This window comes from Stegostoma tigrinum, chromosome 3 (genome assembly GCF_030684315.1).
Source record: "Stegostoma tigrinum isolate sSteTig4 chromosome 3, sSteTig4.hap1, whole genome shotgun sequence".
NCBI lineage: Eukaryota > Metazoa > Chordata > Chondrichthyes > Orectolobiformes > Stegostomatidae > Stegostoma > Stegostoma tigrinum.
The window spans coordinates 41295567-41308334 of record NC_081356.1 but is presented as its reverse complement, the minus strand read 5'-3'; the positions used below and the strand labels follow the sequence as shown (position 1 = coordinate 41308334).

The 12768-nt window shown below is 41.5% G+C and overlaps 1 protein-coding gene across 1 annotated transcript in view; it reads left to right on the top strand.

Moving 5' to 3' along the window:
• The window catches only part of gldc (glycine dehydrogenase (decarboxylating)), a 195755-nt gene that overhangs the window by 119713 nt on the left and 63274 nt on the right, over positions 1-12768 (top strand). Inside the window, exon 17 of the mRNA XM_048527590.2 lies at positions 5110-5235. Coding sequence (XP_048383547.1) covers positions 5110-5235 — 126 coding nt within the window. The remainder of the gene's footprint in view (positions 1-5109; positions 5236-12768) is intronic.

The following is a 12768-nucleotide window of genomic DNA, read 5'->3' as shown; positions in this document are numbered from 1 at the left end:
ATCCTCACATTTTAGGATTATTCAAGACTTCATAACTTGGTGTTATCATGCAAACATGAATGAGTGTATCATCTAGGAACTGGAATAGACCTATGCTGCTATTTAATAAGTCTATAGCTGATTAGATTATAATCTCAGTTCCACTTTCCCACCTACCCCCAATAGCTCTTCATCCCCTTGATGATCAAGAACTTATCCACCACAGCCTTAAAGATATTCAGATGCACTGCTTCCACTGCCTTTTGGAGGAAAAATTTCCAAACGTTCATTACCCTCTGAGAGGAAAACAAAATTCTCCTCGTCTCTGTATGAAATGGGTGACGTCTTATTTTTAAACAGGGACACTCGTTCTGGATTCTCCCAATAGAAACAGATGCCTTCTCCACATCTGCCCAGTCAAGTCCCCTCAGGAACCTAACTTTTGCAGAAATGAGAAGTGAATGTGTTTGGCTAAACAGGCAAAAATTAGGTCTTGGGAGACAACTAGAACAATAAAAGGATGTGAGGGTTCCATTTAGGATCATAGATGCCGTTGTGCTTCGTGGAGTCAATAACAGAAGACTGGTACAGAGTTGTCCCCACAGGACAGCTAGAAACCCACCCTGACTTCTGAGTACAAGTGGACACAGCCCCAGAAAATTGACCAATTTATTGTTTCCAGTTAAGCTGAGCAGGGAAGATGTATGTTGTGAGGAAGTGAGCAATTAAATAAAGGCATCCGGAGTAAAAGAAAGAGACTTATACCATGTGCAGTTGTTGAGTGAATCTGTAAATGCACCATCCTATGCATTTATCTCAAATTTTCAGCACCGCCAGCATAGACTGGTTGGACCGAAGGGTCTGTTTCCATGCTGTACAACTCTGACCCTGCATGCAGTGGGCTGATTTGAGCAGTAGAAAAAAAACAAAGCTTCCTCTGCCATTTGGACCAAGAGTCATAACGGAATTGGAATGTAAACTCTCTTTCTCTCTCTGCAGAAGTTGAGTTTCTCCAGCACTTTATGCTTTTTGTTCTTGCCGCACTATTAGTAGATGCGTTGTACCTGGCTTGAGCGTGTCAACTCGGGAATTCCCTCTCCTGTCTCCATGAAGTCAGCCCTTAGAATTTACTGAACTGGAATTATTGGTATAGTATAATACTACACATAGTCTGCAGCCATATCAAGCCTTTTGAGATGTTGTGATCATCTCCATTCTTAGCTATGCCAATGAAGGGGATCAAGAGGTTTCAAAGTGAAGGTTGAATTTCTGTTCTGATTTTCAATCTCAACATTCATAGGAGAGCGGGGCATATAACCCTCACTTTTTCTTTTACTGTGTCTGTGCAGCTTTTTTTCTTGTTAATACAGACTAGTGAGAGAACCTTTTAGATGGGAAGCTCTAGGATTTTGCAGTGCCCTTTCACAAAATCTAGTCCCTACAAAACTCACCCAAGGCTTTTCTGACAGCACCTTCCAACCTATGAATACTGCACCTAGAAGGACAAAGGCAGCAGGCCCACGAGAGCACCACCACTTACAAGTTTGCTTCCAAGCCACTGACTATCCTGACTTGGAAATATATCATTGTTCTGTCATTGTTGCTGGGTCAAAATACTGGAACTCCTTAATGTTTCTGCAAGTCAAAGTTGCAGCAGTTCACTACCACCTCCCCAGGAGCAATTGGAATGAACGATAAACGATGATACGATGATAGAAGTAGGCCATTTGCCCCATTGAGTCTGCTGCACCATATAATGAAGTCATGGCTGATCTGATCATCTTCGACTTAACTTTCCTGCCTTTTCCCTATACGGCAGGAAAGTAGAGTTGAAAATTATCGATGTTCGCCTAGCTAGCGAACCTCACCGAAATAACATGCATGAATTTTAAAAACCTAATTAATATTTTTAACACACTGGTCAAACCAGGTGTGTTCCAGACCATTTGGACACATTTATCTCTAAAGGTCTGATGTAAAATCCATACTTGTTACCTGTTTTTGTTAAAGGCATGCTTCCCCCTGGTGGCTTTAAGGAGTTTGGCCATCCACTATATTGGAGATCATATGGATAAACAAACATGGATTGGAGATTCTACTAACTTTTGTCCATCAATGAACAGATGGAAAGAATTGGCAAGGATTATAGTTACATACAAGAGTGAATGTGAAACTTAATTTTGAGCAACTTGATTTTTTAATGTAAAAATAAGTTAACTTTTTTGGCTTTTAATGTAGACCTTCTGTGGATAGCATATTTGTTGACTTGGTTTAACATAAACAATAAACATGTATTTGCATGGGAATTTACCCCTTAGTTCTGTCTCTTTCTGTGCCTGGCCCTCAATAAGTTCCTTGAATTTTGTATTAAGCTATTGCCGGGGTGTTCTCCTGCACTTATCATTCTAAACCTGTCATGTACTCCTTTTTTTTTGGCATTTGACTCAATTTCTTTAATACATATTTCTCTTGGCATTTTTGATTGTTATTAAGCTTAATTAGCTATCATTTCTTATTCTTTCTTTTTCATTAAGGCCTCTTGTCTTTCCTACCACCAACCTGTACAGGAAATGTAACTATTTAATCAAGCAGCTTGACTAAGGTGGCGTTATGTAGCTGACCACATTGCATTAACTTGTGGTGTGATACCACTGGAAGGTGCATGTACCTGGCTAAAGTATGGATATGTATGAGATGTCATGCAGGATCTGTAAAATTTGTGCAAGGTCATTGCAGCGTGTGGACTTGTAGCATTTTCAGGCACAGGGCATCTCTGCGGTAGTTCCAGTATGCCTGACTGCTCAAAGGTGTGCCTCCTGTATTTGTTTCCAGGCTGTGCCAGTAGACCAGGGTCTGGCTGCCATGTCCTGCCAGGCAAGGTGTTCTGTCATTGGTGAGGGTGCACTGCAATGGCAGAACCCAGCTGACCTTGGTCAGATGTAGAATAGTGGTGACAAGTTTCTGCTGGTTCTGTTTCACATTTTAATGTTGTGTTTCCTTTCTTTTGACGTTGCTGGTTTCTGCTCTGCCTTGTATTATTCCTCTGCCAAGCTTCTGAAATGTGAGCTTCCCCAAAGGTTCCGAGAGCTCTTGCCTTTAGGCAACTGTCCAAAACGGAGCAGGTGGCAAAATGTGATTTCTGAGATTCTTTCCCTTCTCCTTTCCCACACCCTCCTAAATGACCCTGCTGATTGGCTCAGAGTAATGAATAGTAACACCCATGAGCTGGCCCTGAATGGTCTGGAAGGTTAGGCAGCTTTGCTTACAACAAATAAATAAACAAGCCTAAATATAGACCCCCATCACAAAATCAGCCTTCAGCTTTAATGCACACCATAGCAGGTAGCGTACCTTTTCTCAATCAATACGTAGAAAAAGTATTCAAGGAATGAAACAACAATGCAGAAGTAAAAGAATTATTCTGTAACAGCTTTTAATAAAGGGCCTTCAAGGATATTATCTCTTTTATCTACTGTTTAGAGATTTTCATAACTGTTGAAGTTTCTAAAGTTGGATTATGCAGAAGAACCCGGTGTAGGAACAATTGCCAAACAGCATTTGTGTCATCATAGTAACAAAACAAATATTAAACATTTACCTCTGGCCAGACCATAACGCACAGATCCTGCTGCACCAAAAGAATTTGCCAACACAAAAAGATATATCAGCATGCTGAAATAGGAACACATAGCAATTCTCCTTTCTTCCTCAAAATACCTTTAAAATAGAACAAAGGAAAGAGTAAAAGAAAATAGTACCAGAGCAGAGGTCGTCTTGTTTTGAGTGAATTTATTTTTATAAGCTGCCATTTTAGATTGCCATCTGTATTAGAATCATTATTTAATGGTGTCCTTTATGGGCACACAGTTTGCTAATGACCAGTCAAAACTGGAAAGGATATTAACTGGGAGGTGCCTGAAGCTGGAACACATCAGCAATCGCGGAGGATTGCCAAACTATTACAACATCCCTTTGCATTAATATTGAAAACTATGCCCTACTCACTACGAAATTAGCTTTGCCCCAAGCTTGATAGCATCCAGGACAAAGCAGCCCACTTGATGGGTACCATATCCACAGACATTCACTTCCTCCACCACCCATGCTTAGTGGAAGCAGTGTGTACTACCCAAAAGGTGCACTGCAGAAATTCAACAAATATCCTTAGACAGCACCTTCCAAACCCACGACTAAATCCACCTAGAAGGACAAGTGCAGAAGATACATTGGGAACATCATCACCTGCAAGTTCCCCTTCAAGTCACTCGCCATCCTGACCTGGAAATATAATCACCATGCCTTTGTGGTTGCTGTGTTAAGATTCTGGAATTCCCTTCCTAAGGGCACTGTGGATCTACCGTCACGTTGACTGCAGAAATTCAAGAATACAGCTCACCTTTTCAAGGGCAGCTTGACATGGACAATAAATACTGGTCAGCCAGTGATGACCGTGTCCAATGAGTGAATAAAAATACATTCAAAGATAAGTGTAATTCTCCAGTTTAACTGAAAATATTCAAACTTGTGTGCTATTATGTCACTCTTTAACATTCAAGGTACCATACACATTTTAAATACTTGCCTTAAAAATGGGTCCAACTTCTTCAAAGCTCTTAACTAACTAGTAATGTTTCATTTGTCTTTTAGCCATGTTTTACTAATGGTGCTGCATACATGGTGACCACCACCACCCCATCCCTCAGCCACTAGGTTACTACCATCAGTGGACGGCTGAGGCCCTTAATTGGCAGCAGAACGGAAAGGCTGCCCATGGGCTTGATGTCTTGGTGTTAATTAGGGTGAAGCCCTCTTGTCTGCTTAAATGCCCCCTCCATCACTAGGTGTGTCACAGGACGGGACATGAAATTCTGTCTGATCTTTTCCATTAATCTACATAGTACAGTTAATTTGTCTAGTGTTTCTTCTAATGCCTTTGAAGTTCCCATTGCTCCTTTTTAACATTGTTGTAAAATGTGCCATTGACATCTGACCTGCACACACACAACAATCTGCCAATGCTGGTGAGGATCGTATTTGTAAAGCTGCCTCTCAAATCTACCCAGAACTTCTGGGTAGATAATTAACATTTTGACATTGACTTTCTGCTTACTTGTTTTGTCCTCTTTCCAGGTCTGCCTGATCCCAAGATCAGCTCATGGCACTAACCCAGCCAGTGCACAAATGGCAGGCATGAAGATCCAGCCAGTTGAAGTGGACAGGAATGGAAGCATAGACGTTGCACATTTAAAAGCCATGGTATGTAGTTTTCTAAAAGTAATGCACCCACAAAATTGACATAATTAAGACTGTAATGATCATGGCAGGAAACATTAGAACAATTATTCTGTGGCTCAGAAATAGTCCTTGAAGACTTACCTTTAATATATTTTTCGATCTCAATGTTGCAAGTGTATACTACTTTTCACAGACATATTGATCTGTATTTAATGTTCACTTCACCACATTGTTGCCTGTGCATTTGTGCTACAATAGGCATAGTCTCCTTCTCAGCGGCATTTGCTGTTATTTGGAAAAACCAGTTGGCAGGTTGTGGCCTCCTTTCTCTCTTCTTCTCCTCCTCCTCCTCCTCCTCCTTCTCCCCCCTCCCCTCCCCCCTGGCCTCCTGCTGAGGAGATGGTGGAGAGCTGCCATCTTGAACTGATGCTGTCCCACTATGCTTAGTCTCCACAAATGCTTAACAAGGCAAAGGTTATTTTTTGAAAAGTGTGCCTGTTGGTGTATAAGGAATCTCTTTGGTTGGATGTGATTTAATTTTGCACAGGTTCCTGCATTTCTGAATCTTCACATTTTACATCTGAGGACACTGGGCAGTAATAAAATGCAGTGTCAAATCATGCATCGCTGAAGTTGCACAGGGTCAGTGATGGGGTAAGGATGGGCGACACGTACAGGCTAACGTATTGCAGAGAGCCAGCAGCATGATTCAGGATATTTAGTTTGCTGTCTGCACATGAATGTCATCTGGGGACACTGCTAGAGCTGTTTACACTTCAGGGATGTTGCTAGTGGAAGACTTGCCATTGGGGTGTGAAAGATAATTGTACTTATGAGTTGAAGGATGGAGGGTAGTGGTAGGACTGTGGTGGTCGGAGAAGGTGGCAGTGTGCAGTTGACAAACTATAGGAAACCAGTTCCATAAAGTGCAAGCTTTTAAACCTGGACTGTGCTGCATTTTCTGACCAGTAGGTAACCCCATACTGCTGTTACATTATGTTAGATGAGTAAACTATCTGTGTCTAAAGAGTCCTTAAAAAGGAAAGCAATGATTTAGTAAATGTGGAACTTATTATACTGCAATCTGCCAAATACAGTAAAATATGTTCCTTCAATGAGGGCTAAGGTACTGACCTCATATCAATGCACAACCTGGTGTATTTTGATTTATATGACGCTATTTGAAAAGTAAACATGGATTGAATTTCGTTTCAGTGGTTGTTATTGTAACAACTTATTTATATTTAAAGGTGATTGCCAACATTACCTCTGAAGTTAGTAGCAAGCTACAAAACAAATACAAATATGGCGACACAACGACCTTGCAGAGACAGCCAGCCAGGGAGGGGTCAGTATGTTTCTTTCCCATGAGAGTTATTGTTAAGGTTTTCCCAAGAGCCACTTTTTGATTTTTAGGGGCTACTCTTTTTTTTGGTCTTCAAGGCCACGTTTTTTATGTTCACTAATTCATTTAGCAGGTGATGCAGTCATTTCTAACAGTACCATTTGTATTTGTATGGACAAGGATGTGGCATTTGGACTGTCACAGAAGCAGAATTAGGATAATTCATCAGTACTTTCAATCATCATCATCAACAACAACCAAGGAAGGTAGTAAATTCTAAGACACTGCAGTATTTATAGTCGTACAAGACAGCGAGTGTAGATTAGCAACAAAAAAATTTTCAAAATTCCTGACACAACTCCTGCAAACAAAAGATCATCGCCCTATAAATGTTATCATCATACTGACGAGGTCACAGTTAATCGCATACACACAAAGTTTGGAAGGTTTTAACCAGTTATATCACATTACACCAGTTACTCTTTTCACCATATCTCGGATCTCAATCTGATTCAAATTTAACAATTAACTATATTCATTACAATAATATCCCCTGCATTTTCTCCCGAAATAAAGTCCTCTGCTCGAGATTCCACTTTTTGGTTTTCAAACAGTTCATTATGTCAATGATTTCAAATTTTCTTGTTCCAAGTTATCATGTTCTACTTTTAAATGAGTAATAAGTAGGCTGTGTTTTAATGGTTTTGGAAATGAAATGCAGTCTACAAGTGTGTAACAATTGTGGATCTCTTGTTGAGACTTATTAAACTTGTTTGTAGAATTCTCAAATCAGTCTCTGGTCTCTACCAAATGAGAAACAGGCCATTTTTTTTTCGAAAAAGGAGGACGTCATTTACAGTAGGAGCTGGAAGGATAACCGTGAATGAAGATGATTAAACCTGAAACTGCCATACTATTGTGTTAGGAAAGTATCTGCTCTATGTATTTCAAAGCTGGTGAGAAGTAAAGACTGAGGCTTCTTACCTTGCAACGACTGTATGTGAGGGCCAGGTATGTTGTGTCGTTACTGCCCCCCCACCACCACCTCGCCCCATGCCCTCCACTGGGAGAGCCCACCATATTGAGCTTGAATCAATTTGTTATGAGCTGAATAATGAGCTTGTTGTGAAATCGCACATCTTGCCAGAAACCGCTGAACAGTTAGAGGCCAGCATCTTCCGAGTCCAAGAGACTGTACCTGGAGACCTAATTTTCAGGGCTGCAATGGTGAGAAATATGTGACAGTCAGTAGGTCTTTAATTGTAAAATCTCACAAGGTAGGAGTCGATAGGGAGAGAAAAGTGTCAGGGGATCGAAGGCAAGGGCTTTCAGTGACCAATCTCTCATTCACATCTCAGCCCCTGATTGGGGCATATAGAATCCTTGCACACCCTCCCTCCCTGAACAGAGAATATCATTCATTTCTCCATTACTTGGCCACTTTAAGAGCCTGAATTGCTGGTAAGTTGAGAAGGTCCCCAGTTGAGCTTCTCTTTCAGTTGCTGAAGTGGCAAGAAGAGGAGCCACTATCTCTATGGAGGTAATAACTTCTTCCACCCCCAAAAATTTACCCTTCTCCCCACCCTTCTTACCAACTCCACTGATGGGAAATATGCACTTTTATGAATGTTTCTTGGTTACTTTATTTTAATGAATGTGCCAGACTTCCCTGTAAACACCTTGAATTAAGTAGCTGATCCTCATGGTAGCCAAGGCAACAAGGGGGAGGGGGAAGGTGGAGTTAGACATAAATGGCTGCTAATCTATTCTACTGACATAAAGAACGAACAGCATTGGCAAGGGTTCCATTTTGGGTGATGCCTCCTTGGAAGTTCTGCCAGCATTGGCACTGAACGCTGTTAACTAAAGAAAGCTGTGTGCACAACTAAAGATATTACAAGAAAGAACATGTTGAGGTTTGCTGTCAGAATTTGCTGTGCTAGAAGATTGTCCGGCTACTGCTTTGTAACCATTTTCTCAGTTGGTGCAGCTCCCTCCAAACTGAACTTAAACACTGAAGCAGACATTCCTTGCCAAATCAGAGCCAAGAGTTAAATCGTAGTCATTGTCAGATTTAACTGATGACATGTTCACACTGACTAGGCTTTTCTCCACTAAGTTTAAATTACCTTGCTTTCTCTTTCTTTTCTTCTTTCTTTGAAATTCAACGTTTGTCTTTGCTCCATTGAGTTCATTCCTCTCTCTTGCATGCTGCAAATTTTTGACTGGCCGTATTCAACTCTGCGTTGCATGTGCTTCATTTACAATTGAACGCTAGCTTAGAGTTGACCAGGGAGCTGTCCGAATAACCTGGGGCAGGGAGAAGACTGGTCACCCTCAAAATGTGCCGCAAGCAGGGTCAATAGGCTAACCTGTGCAAGACAGTCCCAACCTTGGGAGCTGCTGGCTAATCTGTTATGCTTTCAGCTCCAACACTCCCAGCAGCACCAGCGCTGAGCAGTGGAGTAGTGCCTGCAGGAAGGAGCCTGAGGAAGATTATGGCAACTCCAAGAACGTAAGTCGCATGATTTCAGGGAGAAGCCCTAGAGCTTGTTGAGGGATAAGGGTTTTTTTTTGTTTGGCCGACTGGGTTCCTTTGGACAGAAAGAAAAGGGTGTGGCATCTTCAAGGATGTAGTTGTCCCTAATGCTCACAATGCAATCCCAATGACATGCCTCCACTTTTTTCTTAATGCATGGTCCAACACTGCATGGACAAATTGGACCAAAGGGTCTGTTTCTGTACTGTATGATACGGTGACAGTGCAAGATTCACTTTGACAAGGCAGGGAGAAAGGATATTCTTAACACAAATTGCTGGATTTTAAACTCATGGCTACAGTCTGCATATAACATTAAATGCTGTTTAGGATTTTCCATTGTGTTAAAAAGTAAAATCTTCTCTCTAGTTTAGTTGGTTTAGTCATTTTTAGTGTTTTTTTTAGTGTTTTAGTGTCTTTTTTTCAAGTAAAAATCTTAAACCTGAAGTGCTGTTGTGTTATTCTTTAAATAGGCCACTGGGAATTCATATGTTAGTTTCTAAACACATTGTTACAACTTGGCACTCCCAGAGTCTGGGAAATGAATATGGGTTCAGTGAACAAGATTTCAAATATAAAAGCAAAAATTACGCAGCTGTTGGAAATCAGAAATAGAAAGAGAAATTGAATGGGTTTAGCAGCATCTGTGGAGAGAGAAACGGCATTAACCTTTTGAGTCATCACACTGCATGACCAATACCCTGTATAAGGGCAGCAGGGTGGCTCACAGCACCAGGGACTGGAAGTTTGATTCCAGCCTCTGGTGACTGTCTGTGTGCAGTTTGCACATTCTCCTTGTGTCTGCGTGGGTTTCCTCCCACGGTTAAAAGATGCGTAGGTTACGTAAATTGGTCATGCTAAATTGCCGATAGTGTCCAGAGACATGCAGGCCATGAAGAATACAGGGTTACAGGGTAGTAGATGGGCCTGGGCATGACAGTGTGTGTCGACTTGATGGGCCAAGCAGCCTGTCGCTAAGATAACTAAAGCCTCCTTACTTTTATACTCAGTTCTTCTCGCAAAAAGGAATATTATTACATCAGCTTTCCTAATCACTTGTTGTATCTGCATTTTAACTTTTTTTGTGGTTCATATATTAAAACACCTAGAATTCTTTGCACCTTGCAATTCTGCAGCCATTCTCCGTTTAAATAATGCTCCGCATTTTTAGTCTTCCTGTCAAAGGCCTTCACTTTTCTCCCCCACATTTATACTCCACGTGCCTGACTTCTGCTCACTTACTCCATCTTTATGTGTAAGTGCCCCCATTTTTCTGTCATCTTCGCAACATACTTTCCTACCTACCTTTGTGCCATCAGCCCAACCAGATAGCAAATTTCCACCCCATACCCTTGAATTGACATAAATTCTAAGAAAGTGAGGGTCCAGCACAAACTCCTGCACGTCCCACTTGTCACATTCTGCAAATTTGAAAAAGCTTTGTTGATGCATACTCTGTCTTCTGTCACCAACAATCTTCTATTGTGCTAACATGCTATCCCCTACACTGTTTATGTAGGGAATTGGCAAATGACAAGTACAGTATATCAACAGGTTTGCCTGAATATATAGTGCATGTTGCTCCTTCAAAGAATTCCAATAAATTGTCAAAAAAGGGTTAACATTTCAAAACAAAACCTTTTCTGGTTATAAGCTCCTTCATGATCATTCTAACACCTTACTCCACTGTCAACATTAAGCTAACTGACCTCTGATTTCCTGCATCCTTCTATTCAGCTCATCAGCTGAACCTAGAAAAGGGAAAGGGGACTGGATTTTATGCCAGGCGTGTTTTTGATGGGAGTGGAACATAAAATAAGTCGCGGGTGCCTTTGTCAGCGTCTTTCCACCCATCCTGGATTAATATCCATAATATGCCAGGTAGGCAGCCACCAGAATTGACTCCCTCTGGTTATATTTGTGTAAAAAGGTCAGCTATTAACAAGCCCACTGACCTGAATAATACACCCTCATGCTATAACATGGCTGGCATGAGCAGTGTGGTAGGGAGTGAACAGGCCACGTTTAAAAGTCCAAGATAAACAGTGGCCTAGATGTATCATCACAAGACTATTAATCCAGAGATCTAGGTAATGCCCAGGGGACCTGGTATCAAATTATACCAACCAGACATCCCAATCTGAACTAGTCCCAATTGCCAGCATTTGACCCATATCCTCCTTAAACCCTTTCTTCTCAGCTACCCATCCAGATGCCAAATAAATGTTGTCCACCTCCATCATTTCTTCTGTTAGCACATTCCATATATGACCACCCTCTGTGAAAAGGTTACCCCTCGCGTCCATTTTAATCTTTCCCCTCTCACCTTAAACCTGTGCCCTCTAGTTTTAGACTACCCACCCTAGGAAAAAGCCCTTGCCTGATCACTCTATTCATGCCCCTCATGATTTTATAAGCCTCTACAAGTCCCTCAGCCTTCAACACTCCACAGAAAATAACCCCTGCCTATTCAGCCTCACTCTGTAACTCAAACCCTCCAGTTCTGGTAACAGCCTTGTAAATCTTTTCTGCACCCCACTCAAGTTTGACAACATACTACCTTTAGAATGGTGACCAGAATTGTACACAGTATTCCACAGGTGGCTTCAACAATGCCCTGTACAATGCAACATAATATCGAAACCCTTGTACTCAAAAGTTGTGAAAATGTGCATGCCAAACACCACTTTCACCACCCTGTCTATCTGTGACTCCACTTTCAAAAAGACTATGCACTTTCACCCCTTGGTCTTTGTTTGGCAGCACTCCCCAGGCCCCCCCACCATTAACTGTATAAGCCCTGCCCTGGTTTGCCTTACAAAATGCCACACTTTGCATTTGTCTAAGTACAATTCCATCTGCCACTCCCTGGCCCATTGGCCCATCAGTGTTCACTGCACCACCTGTTTTGGTGACATCTGCAAATTTACCAATCATGTCTCCTATATTCACATCCAAAATCGTTTATATAAATGATGAAAAGCAATGGGCCCAGCACCAACCTTTGGAGTGTACTAATCTTTGTGGCACACCACTCCTCTTAAACCAAGTTCCCTTCACATTTTCTGAAGAAAGGTCTAGGCCTGAAATGTCAGCTTTCCTGCTCCTCTGATGCTGCTTGGCCTGCTGTGTTCATCCAGCTCTACACCTTGTTATCTCCCTTCACTTGACCCTTTCAGCATAACCAGACTCCACATTGTAAGGTTCTGTGTGGTGATTCCCGAGCTTCTAACTTTTCACAAACCTTCTTTCCTCAAATATGGTTTCCACCTATCCAGCTCCCTGCTTTTGCTTGGAATAACAGCACCTGTAGGGGATGCTCTTTCCCACCTTCCTTGGTCTGACTGACTCAAATGTGAGTTGACAGCAGTAAAGCCAGCCACCTATTGCTTTGTCCACTCTCAACTTTGAATAAGTTTCAGTTTGGGGTCCTGTCTCTATAATCAATAGATTAGAAGGGATTTATTTTGGATAGAATTTGCCCAATTTCACACTCCTCCCCCTGTTTCAGAGCATTCTATTTTAGCTTCATTTAAAAGTGGCAAGTTGTAATGAAGTCTAGCAATTATAACAGTATTCTAAGAAAAGAGTGTTTGACAAAGTACCATATCAAAAACCAAACAAAATTGCATCTCAAGGGATGAGTTTGACTTTTACCTGGATAAGAAAA